We start from the raw sequence: 20,835 nt of genomic DNA, 5'->3' as shown, positions 1-20,835 counted from the left end.
TCATGTGTCAATATTTTAGGTTAGCAAGACTTTAGAGGATGGTCATTATGTTTCAAGTATAGTAACATGACAGTTGGCCCATGATCATATAGTAAGAATGGATTAGTCTTCTTAGGGCTAGGTTGCATCACACTTTTTGGGAAATATATACAAGGTGTGTTCAAAAATTAATGTAATTTCACTTTTTGTATTTCACCACTGTGCATAGTAATTTATTTATTTATATTTTGGCAAAGTGTTTGAAGCTTTCATGGCCACTTGATGAACTACTGGCATTTGGCTTTGATCTTGAGATTTTTGTCCAACATTTATTTAATGATTTTTCTGATGTTTCACCAGCAAGAGTGGCTGGCATTGTCAAAGGTTTACTCTCCATTGCTAGTGGAGGACTGGAATCAAGTCAGTGGCTGGAGATCATTTGTACCTGTCACAAGAAATTATCTGTATCTGTCACACATATGTCAAAGGGCTTTTCTGTGGCCATTACTGCTGCTGTTCTCCCCTTGTTATCTGCAATGGTGCTTGTTATGAGGAATGGTCAGAATCTGGGCTATGGTGTGTATCGAAAACTTACACATATGAACCAAAACCTAAACAAGCTTTCAGAGCATCACTTGAGCCAGAAATGAGGAATGATTAATACACATGTAACACATGCAAGACAAATATGTGAGCCACAGCATCTCAGATGTGAGATGCAAGGAGCAATTGGCACTTCATCAGTTGCATAATAAGTGTCCTGAAAGCCCACACCCAGTGACACATCACATCAGAAGATGAAATGCCAGGTAAGGCCTTTCTGTCATACATCACCAGGGTAACAGAGGCAATCATCTGTATATTGTCCAAACATGATGTAAAGACTATTTACAAACCAAACAAGAAGTTTGAAGAGTGTTGCAGATCAGTGCAGGACAAAAGGCACCCACTTGCATGTCATGATACACCATGTGGAAAAGTCTACGCTAGAATGACTGGAGGATCCATCAATCCCACAATCATCGAACATAAAGTGTACTGCAGATTGTAACAGGTGGAGGAATCGAACCACATAGTACGAGACTGACCACACAATAAAATTTGCTGACATGCAAGACTATGAAGATAAGCTAGCATTATGTTCATGGAAGACATAGAAATTCACAAACAGGACAATAGTTTTAACAAGAAAGAAGAAAGCCTCAAGGTAAATGGATCCTGGATTCCCATGCTGCAGCGAACAGGTAACAAGAGGAGACTCACAACGGTAATGACCAGGAAAGGGGGAACCACATTTGTAAAAAGTAGCGAAAGTGCTCAGATTTTGGTCCAATTAGTACATAGAATCTTTAGCCAAGGACTTTAACACTAGTCCACCACCAGCAATGGAAGGTGAACCTTTGACAATGCCAGCCTCGTGTGCTGAGGAAGTGTCAGAAAAATCTTTACACAAATGTCACTCAAAGATCCTGACACAAAATACAACAACCAATATGTATTGCAAACATGTCTGAAAAGTATCTGTTGTCAGCTGCCAATAAGCTTACGTATGTGATTATTCATTTTGTATAAAAATTAATAAGGATATTTTCATTAAATTTTGTAATTAGAGTGGAATAAAAATACAGGAAAGATTTAGTAATTTTAAATATTGTTTTTGAAGGGTTTTCTATGATTAAAACAAAGGTTTAAAAGTGTTATAAATATTTCAAAGAAGGCCGTAAAGACACTGAAGATGAGGGATGGCCCAGCACATCATTAACTGATGAAATCATGGAAAAGTTATTGTGAATGATCACGATCACAGAAGTCATTGATAGTTGGAATAACAACTGGTTCATGCTACAAAATTTTTTGGATGTTTTAGAAATGAAATATGTGGCACAAAAATCTTTTCCAAAACTGTTGAATTTAGAATAAAAAGAGAGGTGAATGTAAGTTGCTCGGGAGCCTTTAGAAGAAGTCAACAACAATGTTGACCCACTGAAATATTTCACAAGAAGAGATGAAACATGGACTTTAAGATATGATGTCAAAGCAGAGGCTCAATCGTCCCAGTGGAAACCATCTGTATATGAAGGTTATACTCACTGTGTTAATCAAATAGCATAGTGCACTATGCATTCTTGCTGCAAGGTTGGAAAATCAATAAAGAGTGTTACATGGAAGTTCAATACTGTATGCCTAAGGCATTGGAAAATCAATAAAGAGCGTTACATCGAAGTTCAATATTGTATGCCTAAGGCAATCAGAAAGAAATGGATTTGTGGTGAAACTATTCATGGTTTTTGCACCATAACAAAGCACCTGCTTATGTTTTGTTGCTTGTTTTGGATTCTTCACCAAAAACAATACTGTAATGATACCCCAGTGTCCATGCCTGTATATTCACAAGATATGGCCCCATGTAACTTTTGACTGCTCCCAGAACTAAAATAAATGTTAAAGGACCATTGTTTTACAGGCACAGATGAGATTAAAAACACAAAGCTCACAGAGCTAAAACCCATAAGTGTGTTGGTGATTGCAAAAAGTACTGGAATTAGTGTATAATATCTAATGGCATCTAGTGTAAAGGGAAAACACTGATGTAGAGAAACAGATAAAATTATTTTTGAACAGTCTTCATGAATGTAGTGAAAACAGTGTCTATCATTTTTATCAAACAAACAAATTAAATGGTGAATCTAACTTTGACTGGAACCTGCAGGAAATGTAAAAAATTCGCAGTGTCAACAATGCCCTTCAAAAAAATTAAATGGAAACCGAATTTCATAAGGACACTGATTGTTTCCAGCAGCAGACTTATTTTGAGAGACCCAATGCGTAAGAGATCAGAGTATGACTGCAGTTAGAAAAAGGCAGAAAGTTTATTCATAAATTGATTTTTTAACAAATGATAAGAAGAACATAAGAAAACTTGTGTTCTTTAATTATTTCCAAAGAAGAATAACAGTTTAATTATAAAATTCTTTTACTTTTCTATTGTGAAAACAAGAAAAAAATATGCTTATTTCAAATGAAAAAGAGAACAAATTTTTTCGCATGTATGATTTTAAAAATACTTTATGAAGATATAACACTATCTTAACATAACCAAAAAACCTTTCCAGACAGAAAACTCCATTTTGAGAGCTTCTTTCAATCACAAGTGGTGTCAGATAAACCATGGAACACTTTTTTTTCTCAGCCAGTTTTGGTTGAAAAATGCAGAATTTGTTGTGAGACATCATGGAATATTCCCCCTCCAACCATTAGAGTTTTATGAGAATCTGATACATGGTGGTACTATATGTAGCCTTCAAAATGGCATCTTTAATGGAGGTGCATTCCAAGTAGATACCTGTCATTGAGTTTCTTTCGGCAGAAAACTAGAGCATCACAGATACATATATATATTTGCAAATTCAGAATGAGATTTTCACTCTGCAGCGGAGTGTGCACTGATATGAAACTTCCTGGCAGATTAAAACTGTGTGCCTGACCGAGACTCGAACTCGGGACCTTTGCCTTTCGCGGGCAAGTGCTCTACCATCTGAGCTACCGAAGCATGACTCACACGCGGTACTCACAGCTTTACTTCTGCCAGCACCTCGTCTCCTACCTTCCAAACTTTACAGAAGCTCTCCTGCGAAACTTGCACAAGTAGCACTCCTGAAAGAAAGGATATCGTAGAGACATAGCTTAGCCACAGCCTGGGGGATGTTTCCAGAATGAGATTTTCACTCTTGCCAGGAAGTTTCATATCAGCGCACACTCTGCTGCAGAGTGAAAATCTCATTCTGGAAACATCCCTCAGGCTGTGGCTAAGCCATGTCTCCGCAATATCCTTTCTTTCAGGAGTGCTAGTTCTGCAAGGTTCGCAGGAGAGCTTCTGTAAAGTTTGGAAGGTAGGAGACGAGGTACTGGCAGAAGTAAATCTGTGAGTACCGGGCGTGAGTTGTGCCTCGGTAGCTCAGATGGTAGAGCACTTGCCCGCGAAAGGCAAAGGTCCCGAGTTCGAGTCTCGATTGGGCACACAGTTTTAATCTGCCAGGAAGTTTCATTTGCAAAATGTCTACAGGGACCTGGCAGTGAACAAAAGCATGGTGAGTCATTAGGTGATGAGTCTTGCCATCATAGCACCAAGTTTGCGCAAATCTATCCAATCTTCCACAAGCCAGCTGGCCTCACACAGCCATGACTCCTGCAATATTGGAATATTACCACAAAAATTCAAATGAACTTCACCTTCTCCTTGACAACGCAAGGCCTCACAGAAGTCTGTGCACTTAAGAGGGGCTTGCAAAACTTCACCGGACTGCTCTTCTTCATCCAATCTACAGCCCTGATCTCACACATTCTGACTTCTATCTGTTCGCCCCAGGATGCACTCTGCAGGAAACAGTAGTGGATGATGGGGAGGTTTTTGATACAGCAGATTATTGGTTCCAATGTCAATGTCAAAAACTAGAGTGGTGCCGTGGGGGCATACAGGCCCTCCAAGTAAGGTGGTGCAAGGCTGTCACAAAAACAGATATTATGTTGTAAAATGGGTTTTTTGTAGCCAAAAGAGTGAGGAATAATACGATGTACTGGAATTCTGACTAAAACCAACCTGCTTTCATAAACAAATGTGTGTTGCATTACTTATTGGATGCCCTGTGTATAATAATTTGGTATCATCATCTCATTTGAAATTCTGACAGTTACTTTGTGTCCTAAGGTTCCCAGCACTGAGTGGAACATCATGACTGTTAAAGAATTGTGCTTTTATTTGGAAGGGTGGCAATTCAATTCCCATCTGGGTATCCAGCTTCAGGTTTCCTGTGGTCTCCATAAATCACTTACGGCAAATCCCATAATGGCTCCTCTGACAGGTACAGTCAATTTCCTTCCTCAGTTCAAGCTTGTGCTCCATCTCTAATGACCTAGTTGTCAAATGGACATTAAGGGTGCCCCATCATTACACTTTAGACAACAGAAATTGGATAAACAGAATTTGAGAAGAATAATTGGTACAGAGGTTGTGGGACACTCAGTACATGTTTAAAAAGAGTTGTTTGAATATTTTTGTCACTCAGAAAACAATTATTATTAGTCACACTTTTACTGATGCCATCTTTTTCACTATTTTCATAGAGATTCTCCTAGTTGCTTTCCTTATTGTGTAACATGTTTTAGCTATAAAAATGGCCCATGGGCTGTGTACCATTTATCACAAGCATTGTACAATCTGACCAGTTTTGAAATTCAACAGCGCATACTTCAAACCAAAACAACAAAATATTCATTTCTATGGCAATATTTTACTATTCTGTTGTGCGTGAGATCACTTTTAATCCAGACTTTTTCCATAAATCTCTATCAAAACTTTAATCAGTTTGCTGGAGCTTCAGAAAAATATTGGGAAAAACTTCTCATGTTACATTAAAGACAGGTACTGTGTTATTAGTTTTAAAAAATAAATTACAAATTTCATTTCATACCTTTTACTATGATGCATAATCACCATTTTCTTCACGATGTTTCTCAAGATTGCCAGATAGTGTTGGATCAGGTCGCCGACGTTTGAAGAAGCCCAATTTCCACAGAACCAATGTTAGCAGAATGAGTAGCAGTAGTCCAGCTACAATGGCTACTATAATAATCCATACGGGTACAGATTCTGCCTCTTGTTGTTCCAGTTTATCTGGGAAAGCTTCTGTTTCAGCCTGCAAAAGTTTATACGCAATATCAAACAAAGTTATGTATGGGCAAAATATCCTGTTGCTGGATATTAAATCATTTTCATACTGACATTCCAAAGAATGTGCAAGTTGCACCACTAAACTGGGAAGCAGTGGGCAAACATCCTTGGTTTTGCATCCAGAATGAAGCTTCGCTCTGGAATGGAGTCTGTGCCGATTTCTCTCTTGCAACATATTAAAATTGTGACAGATTTGGACTCCAGCCTAGGAATTTGCCTTTCACTGGCAAGTGGTCTTCTTTTCTTCCAGGATTGCTAGGACTGCAAGGTATGCGGTAGACTTTCTGTGAAGTTTCTAAGTAGGAGACGAGGTACTGAGTTGTGCTTGCATACCTGTCAGTAGAGCACTTGCCAGGCACAGGTCCAAGGTCTGAGACCCAGTCCAGCACACAGTTTTAATTAGCCAAGATGTTTTAACATCCTCAGTTCATGATTCTTTTCGCACTAAGCAAAAATATGTGATATACTGTTACTTCTTTCTGATAAGTTTAAACGTAGCTGCACCATGTCAAAGACAGTCAGGTCTGTCAACACAACTTTTAAATTAACAAAAATTAACAGACTATACAATGATGGTTCAAAAAATTTGATTTAATATTAAGATTTACAGATGATGATACTGAACATCGATAAACAGAAAACGTTGCCTGCTGTAACAACATATGCTCAGAAGTACTGTAACGTTACGTATGACAGACATCAAAAATTACAAATTAAATTAACTCAACTGATTTTCAAGAATGAGGTTTTTGTAATTCACTGTAGCACAATGCTATATTGGAGGAAACCAATGTAACAGCAACGGGGCTTCTACTATATAGCTTTCCCACGAATGCCACCCTCAGCAAAATTCTAGTCAATTCACTAATTTTCTTATTTGGTTGGGAAGTGCTTCATCAATAGCCATCAGTCAGAAATGCCTTTGAGGAGTTTCACCAGATCAGAATACTGAAATCTCTGTAACTGAGTAGATTCAGGGAAGTATTGTTGTCAAACACTTCAGCATCCAATTCAATATGTCCTGCTCTGAAAATGTACAGCAGAGTAATATCAAATCCATACCTTACTGATAGTGAGTTTATTATTCCCAACTACAAGGTGTACAACTTTGCTTCCGCCGTTTTTTCCCCAACATTTGAGGCTTTAATGAAACAAATTGGATATACATGTATCATTCAAAGTATTTTCCATGGCTGGCCACTGCTTTCTCCCATCTTTCAGGCAGTGTACAAACCCAATGTCGAAAAAATTGTTCATCTTTTAAAGCGATCCATGATTCGATCCAATTTGTAACTTCTTCATGAGATCGGAAGTGTTGGTCAATCAGGACAAGCACTATTGATCTAAACAGGTGATAGTCAGTGGGAGCAATGTCCGGAGAATACGGCACGTGGGGTAGGAATTCCCATTTTAATGTTTCCAAGTACGTTTTGACCTCTTTTGCAACATGGCCTCGAGTCTTGTCATGCTGCAAAATCACTTGATCATGCCGCTTGCTGTATTGCAGCCATTTGTCTTTCAATGCTCTGCTCAAACACATTAATTGCATTCGATAACAAGCACCTGTGATTGTTTCACTTGGTTTTAACACCTCATAGTACATGATGCTGAGCTGGTCCCACCAAATGCATAGCATGATCTTGGAACACTGAATATTCGGTTTGGCCATCAACGTGGAAGCATGGCGGGGATATTCTCATGATTTTTTTGCATTTACAGTTATTGTAATGAACATAATTTTTCGTCCCTGGTCACAAAGCAATGCAGAAATCCCTTCCATTTTTGCCTCTGAAGCAACTGTTCGCAAACACACAAACGCCGTTCAACGTCTCTTGGTTTCAGCACACACGGGACCCAAGTTCCTTCTTTCTGAATCATGTTCATAGCCTTGAGACATTTTGAAATGGCTTGTTGTGTCACTCCCGCTAACTGCGCCAATTCTTAAGTGTTGAAATGACTCATGACACATTCTTTCACTAATAGTGTCCTTATCATACGTACTTGAGAGCATTCGATGAGACTCAGCTGCTGTTTCCTTCACATCGCAACAAAACAAACACATCCTGCAAATGACAAGAATTAGGCTCGTAAACTGACATTTTCAATCAAGAACAACTTTATGATGCAGACACAAATCGACTAATGTTTGAATGAGGTTATGTTGACCAAGGTCCAAGCTAACTGCCTGACATCACCAATCTGTTTCTTTCGACCGTTGCTTACCGTTGTCACCATCTATCAACAAACGGCGGAAACGAAGTTGTACACCTTGTATAAGTCTGAAAAGATTTCATTCTTCCATTCATCATGTTCAGTAGAACCATTGATAAAGTAGGGGTATGAAATAGGTCAAGGTATAAATTAACAAAAGAGAAGCAGAAAAAAAGTATGTTGTATTAATATACATCTAAAGTATATTTACTAGTGGCAAATACTGCAAGAGCTGCCAAGGGCTGGAGAGTGGAGGTAGTCATATAAGCTCCTGTGAAATCAGGTATAGTATGTACTTGAATAACAGCACTGTAGTTCACACATGCTGCACAATGTCTACTAATTATATAGTTAAATACACTGAATAGAGAACTTCTGAAGATACTACAAATGTAATAGAATTTCAGAGTGAAAAACTCATTTAGAATGTCCATTAATTATGTACAGAACAGAAACAAAAATGTTTCACTCACTGTGACACATTGCATTGTTAGCCACTTTGTTGATGCTGCACATTTTTCTAGATTCTGACCGAGATGAACTTACACTGCAGTATTCTTCTACAGCAAAGACACAACTAAGTAAAAATCTGTGCAATTCACATGTTTATTTGTATGTAAAAGTCGACTGGCATTTTCTTTAGTATGAGACTGTGTTTGCAAGATTCGTGTGCTGATTTCAAATTCTAGATTTGCATATTTTACTGTGAACATCAGTTCCGAATAATCTTTCACTGACTGTATCAATACCCATTTGTATTGTGAAATTTCGAATATACGCGAGTGCTGCAATAAATTCCTACTGTTCTTGTCACTTGTAGGCTTAAACTTATTTATGGTCTTATAAATTTTTTGAGAATAGTGGGCCTATCCTCATTAAAAACCTCTAATTGTATTGTATAATTATATGAGAAGAAGTTTATTTATGAGAATTTTTGGACACTTGCAAAACTATATTTTCGTAAGTTGCCAGTACGAGTGTTTTCAGGTAATTTATTTCATAGCAAATCAGTGTTTGTGATTCAGTATTAATAGAAAAGAATAGATCACCCTGAATTTCATTATAAATCGATGCAAATAAAAGTGCCTTTTTGAGAAGGTATCTTTGTTCTGTGCATAATATTATTTGTAGTAAATCGGAGTTTATGATTTAGTTACTGTAGCAGGTATTCTAACAAACATATTGCGTTACATTTAGTTTTGCCTTAAAAGAGGAGTATATATATTATCTAATGGAACTGAAAAAAAAGTGCACAGAAAATATGTCACAAACAATAATTGCTTAAAACATGCTCTAACATACAATTAAAAATACACACACACACACACACACACACACACACACACACTGATGATGGTGATATTTGTCGCCAAAACTAGTTTGGGAGAATAAAGAAATAAAAGAATAACAAGGTGTTTTGCATCAAGGTGGACTCAATTTTCTGATATTACTGTAATTCTCCCCCTCCCTTAACCCCTCTCCCCCTCCACCCTCCCCCCCCCCCCCCCCCCCCCTCTCTCTCTTTTTCTGCACTTCGAGGAGAGATACAAACCTCTGCTTCATCATCAGCTGTATTTTGATGAATGGCTGGACTCTCTGGCAGCTCTATCCTGGCACGAGAACGTATTCGCACGGAGTCAACTTTTGGGTAGTCTTCAACCAGTGTTGAATTCCAGAGCCTGGCCAGAGAACAAGTGTAATGAAAAACAATGTAACTCAGTACGCATTTAAATTACTGTATTTACTTGTATCATAAATATAACAGGTTTCACCTGGATCTTATTTTGATAACAGCTTCTTGTTTCATCTGCAGGTTTCTTACTGAGCAGCGAAATCTGATGCATTTGGCAGAGCCTTGGGAACAACTCTGAAAAAGATTATGCATAATATTACCACATCAGTTAGATTAAAAGATTGCAAATTTTATTTGTTGTGAATACTTAGACTTCAACTATTACAGTTTGTTGAGGATCTGAATTTTATTTTTTACACTAAATGATACTGAAATTACTATACAGACACTTGCTGACAAACCAGAGGCTGAAATACAAAACAGAAAAATAAAAGCTAGAAGTTTGAATTCTGTCTTTGAATGTCTCTCCAAAAAGGAAATAACTGAAGCTTCCCACCATGAATCACTATACTGCTGCAAAGACAAGTGGCACTGCCACTGTTTCAATTACTGTTGACAACCAGCTGAAATTTTAATAACTCAACAAAGCCACTGGGGGTACCTTAATTGTACACAGAAAGGCCACAAAATAGAAAGCTAGAAAGCAGATATTTCAGTACAATTCAGTGTACATTTCTTCAGGACGTATTTCAGCAGGACAAAGGCCTACTGATTTATACATCTGTCTTCAAGAAGTTACTAAACTGCCCAAGAGTAGTTTATTATTTTTTTTATTGTAGTGTTGCGAGTGATCTAATAAATCTTCTAAAAAAGTGAAAAATGGAGACAGATAATATCAGGCATGCCTCAGGATTTGGTGTTAGGTCCAATATCTTCTCACTGTAGGTGAATGATCTGTCACCAGTTCTGTCCCACAGTAATTATCACGTGTGTACTAATTATCTCCAATGAGCATCACATGGGATTTCCAATATTCTCGCACTCTCTTCATGCAAACTATCCTAGAGAGAAAATGAATAGGACCTTTTTGATAGAAAATTTAATGTACTATACATTTGTAGTGCATCACGTTTTCACGGTACGGTGTGGTTTTCGAGTAACTAAAGAAAAACATACAAAAGTGATATTAAATGTGTCCAATCTTGGAAACCAATTGGAATAGGGCAAATGTCCATATGAACATTTTTTGTTCAGAATCATTGATACTACCAAACCTCAAAGCATGTACCTTGTCTCCTCACTCACCCTTTATATTGTTTCTGTCTCCTCTTTCTACCACTGATTTACAGTGTATCCCACCACAGTCACCTCTCTCTAACTTACTCTCAGTTACACTGTCTCCTGTTGTCATACTTTTCCACTGCCACTGTCTCCATCATACCTCGGCAACTCAAAAAGTTGCTCCCATTGCTTCCACCTCCATCAATCTCTCTTTTTTTCTTTTTCTGCCGCTGTTTCTCAGTGGCCATCAATATCTCCTCTCTCTTTTGCTCCAATTTCTATTGCCTTTATCCATCTCTCTGTTGCATTGGCACTTTCTCTCTGACACAATCACTGTTTACCACCTCTTTCTCTCCCACTGGCAATGTCTCCTCTCTCTTCCACTGCCACTGCCTCTGTGTTACTCTCTTTGGCACACAAAAAAGCTGAATATGTTCGGGCACCAAAATATTGATGGCAGAATGAGGATTGAGGTAGCTGGTTCCCCATTTTGTTCTGAGAGAAGTGTGTGCCACTTACATGAAACCAATTCCATAGATCAGTAAAGTTCTTACAGTTAGTTTGTATACTTTGACACAGTTATATATTTTTACCTATAAACACAAGAAATAGGTATGCATAACACATGGCGAGCACAAAATCGTTTGCTTATTTTTTTCTGATTACTTTTCTCACCTCTGGCTATCGATAATGGGCAACAATATTGAAAAAAGAATGAATGTCCTCTGAGACCATCACCTTATGAATATATGGTAAAAATTTTGAAGATCTGTCATGAATTGATATTATAGAAGGGGCTATCCCACAATCGGTACTTTGGTACTGCTCATGAAAAAATGGTGCTTTTATAAGCCACCTAAGTTCCACCATTGGTCATACCTAATGCAAAAGAACCAACTGATTTGCTAAATTTGCCTGGGGTGGAGGAAGTGTCTAATGCTTAAACTTTGACACTGTGCTGTAGGATAGCTAGAATATTACCATTCTTCCAATAGGTATACAAATGGTCGTAAGGCCGAGGGCTCTCCGAAACACTTGACTCCTCCTCTCTGTGTTTAACACATCCCGAGATGACCCACTGAAAAATCACATTTTTTCATGCGGCTTTTTGGAACATATTGGTACCACACACTGTCGTGCATGAACTGAGTCTTCTTCTCTTTTTTATTACTGGTTATGTTATAACCGCTTTTCGAGACACTATTTATTCCATTCAACCAATTTTCCAAGTGGTTTGACATGTCTAGTAGAATTACAGTGTTACTGGCAAACAAAGTTTTTAATTCTTCTCCCTAACTTAAATTCCTGTACCAAATTGCTCCTTGTTTTCTGTTTACTTTATGTACAGACTGGATGACAGAAATGGGCTGCAATCCTCTCTTGTTGCCTCGCCAGTTAATGCCTCTCCTTCATGTCCTTCAGCCCTTTATAAGTTGTTGATTAATGTAGAGAGATTGGATTTTAAAATCTTGAAAACAGTCATGGTTTGAATAAATATTTAATACATCTGAAGTGGATCTCCCTAAATTAATTATCATGCCTCTCAGTCGTGGATGTTCTATGAACCAAATCTCTCTGTATGTTGAAGATAGTATTTTGCTCCTGGTATTTTATCCCAGATATCTTCAGAATTTTGAAGAGTTTTTGTCAGTCAACACTGATCAAATGCTTGCTCTACACCCACAAATGCTGTAAATATGGGTTTGTCCCCCCCCCCCCCTTTTTTTTGACCTGTCTAATGAGGAACTGCAATTGATCTTTCCCAGGTCAGCCTGTACTACTCATTCCATCCTTCTATAGATAATTCATGTCAGTATTCTATTTTGCAACCAAGACTTATTAATGTATAGTTTACCAAAGTGATCAGTAGACTATCAATAATATTGGGCAAGAATATTCTACAATGTAATGACAGTAGTTTCCAGACAGCAAAGTGATACTGCAGAAAATACATGTCAACTCATGAAGTTGCAAACATGCTGTATACGGACACCAGCTATTATTTGGCCATTGGGCTTGCTTTTCACTCATGGAAAGGAGAGTAGAGGCATAGATGGGTGAGGCAGTGGTGTAAGTAGAGAGGAAGACTGAACCTTGAAAATTTACAAAGTGACTTAAGCACAAGTGTGACAAGTGATTATTAGAACTTTTAGAGGATGAATATTTGCTCATTTGATGTACTTTTCCAAACAGTTACACCAATAATTAAGAAAAAGGGCACTCAATTGTGAGACACTATTCCTGCAAGGCAGCATCTTCCCATGATTTGTCCAAAATGAATTTAATCTCTTTACTACGTGAAGCTTATTTGCTTCTGTGTACATCTCCCTATATATATACAACAATGGAGACAGTATTGCTTGGTTTTCTTCTGATGACCATAAGGCTGACAAATCATTTATATGTTTCCAATAATTCTAAAATGAACATGTTTTCCACCGACTTCGAAATCATTTTCGCAATTTGGTTTACACAAGACAGTAAATCACACAAAATGAACTGTTTATCATACAGTATCAGCCAGAGACTGCACACGCCAAAAACCAGTTTGTGCAAAAAAATCTGATTTCAGTAGATCCGTCAATGTATTGCACAAAATTTGACAATTCAGAGGCTCCCTTTAGCAGGATACAGATTAGCTGGCTGTTTTTCAAGGAGTTCCTTGCAGGGTGGGGGAGTGGCCATGTACATAGAAAACTGTATTCCATTTCAGTCCATAGATGTATCATGGCACTTCACTGAACAGGTATTTGAATGTTGTGCAGGGACAGTTGAATTTAGTGAAACTAAACTTCTAATTGTTATTGTTTGTAGGTCCCCTAACTCTGACTTCAGAGCATTTCTGCTCAAGGTAGAGGGGTGTTCTTGATTCACTTTGTAGGAAGTACCAGAATTAGTTATATGTGGTGACTTCAATATTAATTTTGTATATGACAGTGCAAGAAAAAGGATGTTGGTAGATCTCCTAAATTAATATGATCTGATGCAGACTGTGTTTCCTGACTAGGGTGCAGGGGAAAAGTAGCACAGCCACAGACAATATTTTTATTCATTCTTCATTACTAGATAGCAATTCTGTTACTAAAAGGGTGAATGGCCTTCCAGACCATGAGGCTCAAATTTTAACACTAAAAGGCTTTTGTACTCAATCAAATGTCACATATAATTACGAACTATGTAGGAAAGTTAATCCAACAGCAAGAGAGAGTTTTTTAAACCTCGTCAAGGAACAAGAGTGGAAGATTTTTATAGTGCCGATAACATAGATGATGAATATAATGCTTTCCTTAACACATTTCTCATGCTCTTTGAGAGTTGTTTTCCATTAGAATGTTCAAAATTGGGTACTAACAGTAAAAGGCAGCCTGGGTGGCTAACTAGTGGGATAAGGATATCATGTAGAACAAAGCAGGAATTATATCAAAATGTTAGAAGTAGTCACAATCAAGCTACAGTAGCCTGTTACAAACAGTATTGTAAGGTGCATAAAAATGTTATTAAAAAGGCAAAGAGGATGTGGTATGCAAATAGAATAGTTAAATCACAGGATAAAATTAAAACCATATGGTCAGTTGTGAAGAAAGTGTCTGGCCAGCAACACAAGGTCGATGCTACAAAGTCAGTTAGTAGTAAAAGTATTTCTGTTACTGATAATTCAGATATATGTACTGTATTTAACAATCATTTTCTGAGTGTTGCTGGTGAATTAAATAAAAATTTAGTTTCCACAGGGAATCATAACTCTCCTGGAAAATGCCTTTCCATGATTGGTGTCTGAAATACTCTTCTGTGATACAGACAGGGGGGAGATTGAGTCAATAATTAAATCGCTGAAGACTAAGGACTCTCAGGGATATGATGGAGTGCCTAGCAGAGTATTAAAGTACTGTGCCACACATGTTAGCCCTGCATTTAGCGATATTTGGAATTTCTCCTTTAGGAATGGTCAGTTTCCTGAACAATTACAGCACTCACTAATAAAGCCCCTTTGTAAAAAGGGAGAAGGGGATAATGCAGACAAATTTAGACCTGTTTCTATGCCATCAGTGCTGTTTCTATGCCATCAGTGTTTGCTAAAGTTACTGAAAAGGCTATGTATGTAAGGATAATTGATCATTTTATAGTACACAATTTGCTACCAAATGTACAATTCAGCTTCAGAAGTTGTTTAACATCTGAAAATGCTATATTCTCTTTTCTTTGTGACGTACTGGATGGGTTAAACAAAAGGTTTCGGACGCTACGTATTTCGATTTAACTAAGACGTTTGATTGTGTTGATCACAAAATATTGCTCCAGAAGTTGGACCATTACAGAATACAGGGAGTAGCTCACAATTGGTTCACCTGTTACTTTAACAACACACAGCAAAACGTCATTATTCACAGTGTTGAGAATCGCTGTGATGTGGGGTCTGAGTGCGGTGCACTCAAATGGGGTGTGCCCCAGGGATCAGTGTTGGTGCCACTCCTGTTGCTTATTTATGTATGTGATATGTCCTCTAGTATTACAGGTAACACTAAAATATTTCTGTCTACTGATGACACTAGCTTGGTAGTAAAGGATGTTGTGTGCAACATTGGCTCAGTTTCAAATAGTGCAGTTCATCACATAAGTACGTGGCTTGTAGAAAATAAACTAACACTAAATCACAGTAAGACTCAGTTTGCAACACACAGTTGAACAAAACTTGACTTTTTAATTTCACAGAATGCACATATGATTAGTGAAACTGAACAGTTCAAATTTGTAGGTATTCAGATAGATAGTGAACTGTCATGGTAAGTCCGCATTCAGGAACTTCTTCGAAGACTTAATGCTGCCATTTTTACTATTCGGATGGTATCTGAAGTGAGTGATCGTTCGACATGAAAATTAGTCTACTTTGCTTATTTTCATTCGCTTATGTCGTATGGTATTATATTTTGGGGTAACTCTTCCCATTCTAAAAGGATATTTTTAGCTCAGAAATGGGTAGTTTGGGCAATAAGTAGTGTAAGTTTGCGAACCTCTTGTCAACCTCAGTTCATGAGTCTGGGTATTTTGACATTGGCCTCTCAATATATATATTCCTTAATGTTATTTCTTGTTAACAATATTAGCTTATTTCCAAGAATAAGCAGCTTTAATTCAGTTAATACTCGGCAGAAATCAAACCTGCATTTGGATCAGACTTCCTTACGTCTTGTACAGAAAGGTGCGCAGTATACTGCTGCATCCATTTTACCACAAGAATTCTAAAATCTTAGCAGTAATCCAGCACTTTCAAATCTAAACTGAAGAGTTTCCTTATGGATCACTACTTCTATTCTGTCGAGGAGTTCCTTGAAAAATTAAGCTGATGCTTGTTGTATTGTTGATTGTGTTCACTTAAACTTATGGCTTCACTTTTTTCAGGTTCATGAACATTTTATTTTTATCTATTATTACTTTTATGTTGTAATTTCATGTACTGACACATTCCATGACCTTGGAGATTTGCTCCTCAATTTCATCCTAAGGAACTTGATGTGTAAATAAATAAATAAACATCTTTCACAACATTCAATCTCATTCACAGATGGTCAATAATATTACTAATATAATACATTGCAGAATTGCAGTCTGAGAGGAAGTTGTTAGTTGGTTTCCCGATTAGGCACATGCTTTTAGTATGTACACTGAACATTGTTTTGCAAGTTCTATGTCTTATTTGTATATGATGATGGTAGTAGCAAAAACTGTGTAATAAATAAGTATGTTAAGCAATCTAGATGGTTTTGTTCTCACAAATAAAGAGTATGCTTAGTTTACGTCATATGTCCCGCATACTAAGTGGGACAGTTTTGACATGGTTGGTTCTCAGAAAGATCTTAGTAATTCTGAGGCAATGTCAGCTGCTCCAGATGCCCTGATTTGACTTAGAGGGGAGTTTATGGGCTCTTTAAAACTACAATGGGAATGTTATGAATAAGTGAGCACTTGCTCTTAAATGTGGCAATAATTTCAGCTTTCTCCACTATGGAAAGGCAAGCGAAAGAAAACACCACATACAAATGAATAAAAACACAATTTCAATCCTTAGGCATCAGAATTTTAGGCAATTCCATCACCAGAAGAAACCAAATCAGAAAGATGTAAGTGACAGAGAAAGAAACAGACTAATTGCTTTACACTGACCATAGTTACTATTTGTCTCTGTCTTCCATCCTTATCAGTTTGCAGTTCTGCACGGATAACCATTTCAGTATCACGCTTTCTCCGTGTACTGGCAGATGCATTGGCTTCATTGTCTGATATCATAATAAGAGCCTCCAGTGGTGTCTCATCAACACCTGGTCTCTGGACAAGCCCTAATGGGTTAACTTGTTCTGGTTCCATGTAGCACTGTCCTCCACCAATTGCTGAAATAATAATAATAATAATAATAATAATTACTGGAACAGAACTATTATAATAGATAAAACAACAACACATAACAAACCTAACATCATACTCACCAATAAAAAGAAGAAATTAACACAACTAATCGAAATATCCACACCCAATACAACAAATATACAGAAGAAAACAGGAGAAAAAATTGAAAAATACATCCAACTGGCTGAGGACGTCAAGGACATGTGGCATCAGGATAAAGTTGACATTATACCAATTATACTATCAACTACAGGAGTCATACCACATAATATCCACCAGTACATCAACGCAATACAGCAACATCCAAACATATATATATACAGCTACAGAAATCTGTAATTATTGATACATGTTCAATTACCCGAAAGTTCCTAAATGCAATGTAACATATACCGTACAGTTAAAAGGAAGTCGTGCTTGATCAAGGTCCGCGTCACTTTCTATTTTTAACCAGATATAACGTCTGAGAAAGGAAAGAAAGAAATAATAACAACAGTAATAGTAATAATAATTTTAACAACAGAATTTCCATGTACCTTTGGCATTAAAAGAATGTGTTCCATACAGTTAATTGAATCCATACAGTTAATTGAATGGTTACTCGTGTTTCCATTACCGCGTTATCTAAAGTTTGCATTACATATTCATAATATTCAAAATTACCTACGACAGATTGCCCAAGTCAAAACTATGTGATAACTATACAGTTATCTTGGTGCAAATTATGTTGTTAATGTAAAAGTTCCTTTAAGTTCCACCACCATGGTGCTCTCTACAGAACATAGTGAATTAACGAATGAATGAGTGAAATTCTGGAACCCATGGAAGCTGATCAGACACTATGATGTGCTTTTAGGAGCTGTACTCACTTATTTCAAAGCTGAACATGTTTTATTACTGGGGAACTAGGCTATGCTATGCATTTGCTGAATATGTATGGTAATCGGATGTACGTCCTAATCTCCTTCTCCCCCCTCCCTCTGTCCATCACTTCCTCCTCCCTCTCCTTGTCCATCTCCTACTCCCCCCTTGCCCTCTATCTCCTTTTTCTCTGTCTCTGTCTATACCCTCCTTTGTTTTCTATCTACCCATTTTCTCCCCTCTCTCCCTTCCCTGTCCATATCCTCTTTCCCTCTCTCTTTGATCTTGAGCCTTCTTTATTGTCATAGCAAACAAAACCTTGATTGTGAATTGAAGATGCTTAAATTAAAGAGCAAACTGGTTGGCATTCTTGGTACATGTGGATGTCAGAAAGACCTCTCCAACTGCTTAATCTGTGAGGATAGTAGCTTCAATGACAGTATTTTACATGACATTAATTTGAAAACTGGTAGGATTACAAACTTTTGGACAATTCAGATTCCATGATAGTATTCTAACCATAAGCTAAGAAGCCATAAATAAAGCTTTCCTGGTTTCTCTTAAAAACGACTGAGGAGAAGAAAATAACACAGCACATTGCTATAGAATTACAACTGACTATGAGAAAGGAAACGAAGCCACACATTTTCAAACTGCACCATTTTCTTTCTCATAGTCAGTTTTATTAAAACACCTGTACATTGTTATTTATAAAAATATATAACCTAATAAAAATGTCGAGTAAATTGCTCAAGAACTTTTTGACATTTTTGCTAACAATGTTTCCCCTTTATATATAGGGTAATTCTTATTAATGTTTAAAAACCCCCAAAGCAACATAGATGACGCTGAGACAAGTAATTTATTAACACACCTGGGGTCCACAGATGTGAAATACCTTACAAGTGGCCAAGAAATGTGGAACATGTGACATCGCCAGATGACTTGCCTTGCCACACATGTAGGAATTGGGCTTGCTAATCCTACCCTTGCCAGTAGCGGGAAGTGCCACACATTGCTCTGCTAGGCGACTCTGTTTCCAAACACCATTTGTAAATGTGATCTGTTGTAAAGATAGAAGTTACAACATTCACTAAATACCTGACCTGGGTTGGAATGCTCAGGTGTGACAGACTGATAGGCTCCACTGCTGCACATGTTGCAAGGTACGTCATCTGCTGATGTCACATGTTCAACATCTGTCATCCACTTTTGGGGTATTTACCAACATTTGTGGCCCTGTTCTTACTTTAAATTACTTGTCTCAATGTCACTGAGGGGATTTTTAAACATTAATAAAAACACCCTGTATATTTAAAAAAAATTGCAGTCTTTGTCTGTTCAAATGTTTATGAGTATTATGTAAAAAATTTTAAGTAAATCAGTTAAGAACTTCCCAAGATGTTTGCTAACAATGTTTCTCCTTTATATATTATACATATAAATATATATCATGTCCACCCAAATATTTATTAGAGTATTGTGTAAAAATTTGAAGTAATTCGGTCAAGAACTTTTGAGATTTTTGGTTACATCATCTTGACTTTATATAGTAGTACAGCTTATTATTATTATTATTATTATTATTATTATTATTATTAATAGAACGTTCCATTCACTTGCTTCATTGGCAACAGGCACTTGAAAAGAAACTGAATGCCTGTTTAGAAGAAGTTAACAAATGCAAATACAATCAAAGCAGGGGCTTCTATTCTTCTGGGAAACTCTGTCCATTATATTCAAAATGTTCATTCCTAAATCAATGCACAGTGCAAACTGTGTAGTAACAAATATTAGTAGGTAACTACGTAATTAATCTGGTATGTGCTAACTCCACATTGTTTACTGTTTAGCTACCAGACATCTTTCTGTCATCTTTCTTTTTAAAAATGTCAACAGTAGCAAAATGCTACATTATTCTGTGTGTATCTCAGTGCCCAAGTGTCAGATTACAAATCTGACGCTACGGTCGCAGGTTCGAATCCTGCCTCGGGCATGGATGTGTGTAATGTCCTTAGGTTAGTTAGGTTTAAGTAGTTCTAAGTTCTAGGGGACTAATGACCACAGCAGTTGAGTCCCATAGTGCTCAGAGCCATTTGAACCATTTGAACAAATCTGAAGCTCCAGGATTCAGTTTTCAGAGAATCTAAAACAATTTTTCTGATACTTAATGCTTATTTCACTTCTGGCAACAACTTTTAATGTGAATAATGTCAACTCCCTTTCCTAGCCCGCATCAAAAGTATAGCCCCTGATAACTGGTAAGGTAAGCAAGTTCAAAGCTCAGAGGGCTGTAAGGGCATACCACCTCCGACAGGACAAGGCCCAGTAAAGCACTGCAGGATCAGACCAACCATTGGGTTGGGGGATCAGCTTCACTTTTTACTTTCTACTTGTTATCTGGACAACCACACAGTTTACATGAAATTGATCTTTGGATGCATAAGCAATCAACAAAATCAGTGCTTTTTGTGTTCTGACATTTTACAAGCAGAAATTCCCAAAACTACCCCAATACAGTGCACTGTGATGCACCATGGTAGAATGATGCATAACCCTACCTCTTCCTAGATGACAAATGATGGTCATGATAATTAAACTGCATGATAGTTCTGTTGTTAACGATGAGAAGCTGTTTTAAGGTTTTGTTGTCTCTTTGCATGTGACACATACACAGATGGGCACCATGTATTTTCAAGCTGTGGATAGTGATAGCATTATTTCCATGAGCTGCAGTACCTGCATGATCTTTGTGTAATCTCCTTGAGTCGGTGACACTGTTTGGGGTAATATGGTGAAATAC

General features: G+C 37.4%; 1 protein-coding gene across 3 annotated transcripts in view; it reads right to left on the bottom strand.

Moving 5' to 3' along the window:
• Positions 1-20,835, bottom strand: part of LOC126356133 (integrin alpha-PS1) — a 535,136-nt gene that overhangs the window by 9,184 nt on the left and 505,117 nt on the right. For all 3 annotated transcript variants that reach the window (XM_050006842.1, XM_050006841.1, XM_050006843.1), the window contains 4 exons: positions 16,932-17,155; positions 9,691-9,785; positions 9,471-9,597; positions 5,448-5,672 (listed from right to left, as the gene is read on the bottom strand). In XM_050006842.1, coding sequence (XP_049862799.1) covers positions 5,454-5,672; positions 9,471-9,597; positions 9,691-9,785; positions 16,932-17,155 — 665 coding nt within the window. In that variant the 3' untranslated portion in view covers positions 5,448-5,453. The remainder of the gene's footprint in view (positions 1-5,447; positions 5,673-9,470; positions 9,598-9,690; positions 9,786-16,931; positions 17,156-20,835) is intronic.

The sequence above is a fragment of the Schistocerca gregaria genome, chromosome 3 (assembly GCF_023897955.1).
Source record: "Schistocerca gregaria isolate iqSchGreg1 chromosome 3, iqSchGreg1.2, whole genome shotgun sequence".
NCBI lineage: Eukaryota > Metazoa > Arthropoda > Insecta > Orthoptera > Acrididae > Schistocerca > Schistocerca gregaria.
The sequence above is the reverse complement of the archived record's forward strand: the minus strand, read 5'-3'. Positions and strand labels throughout refer to the sequence as shown.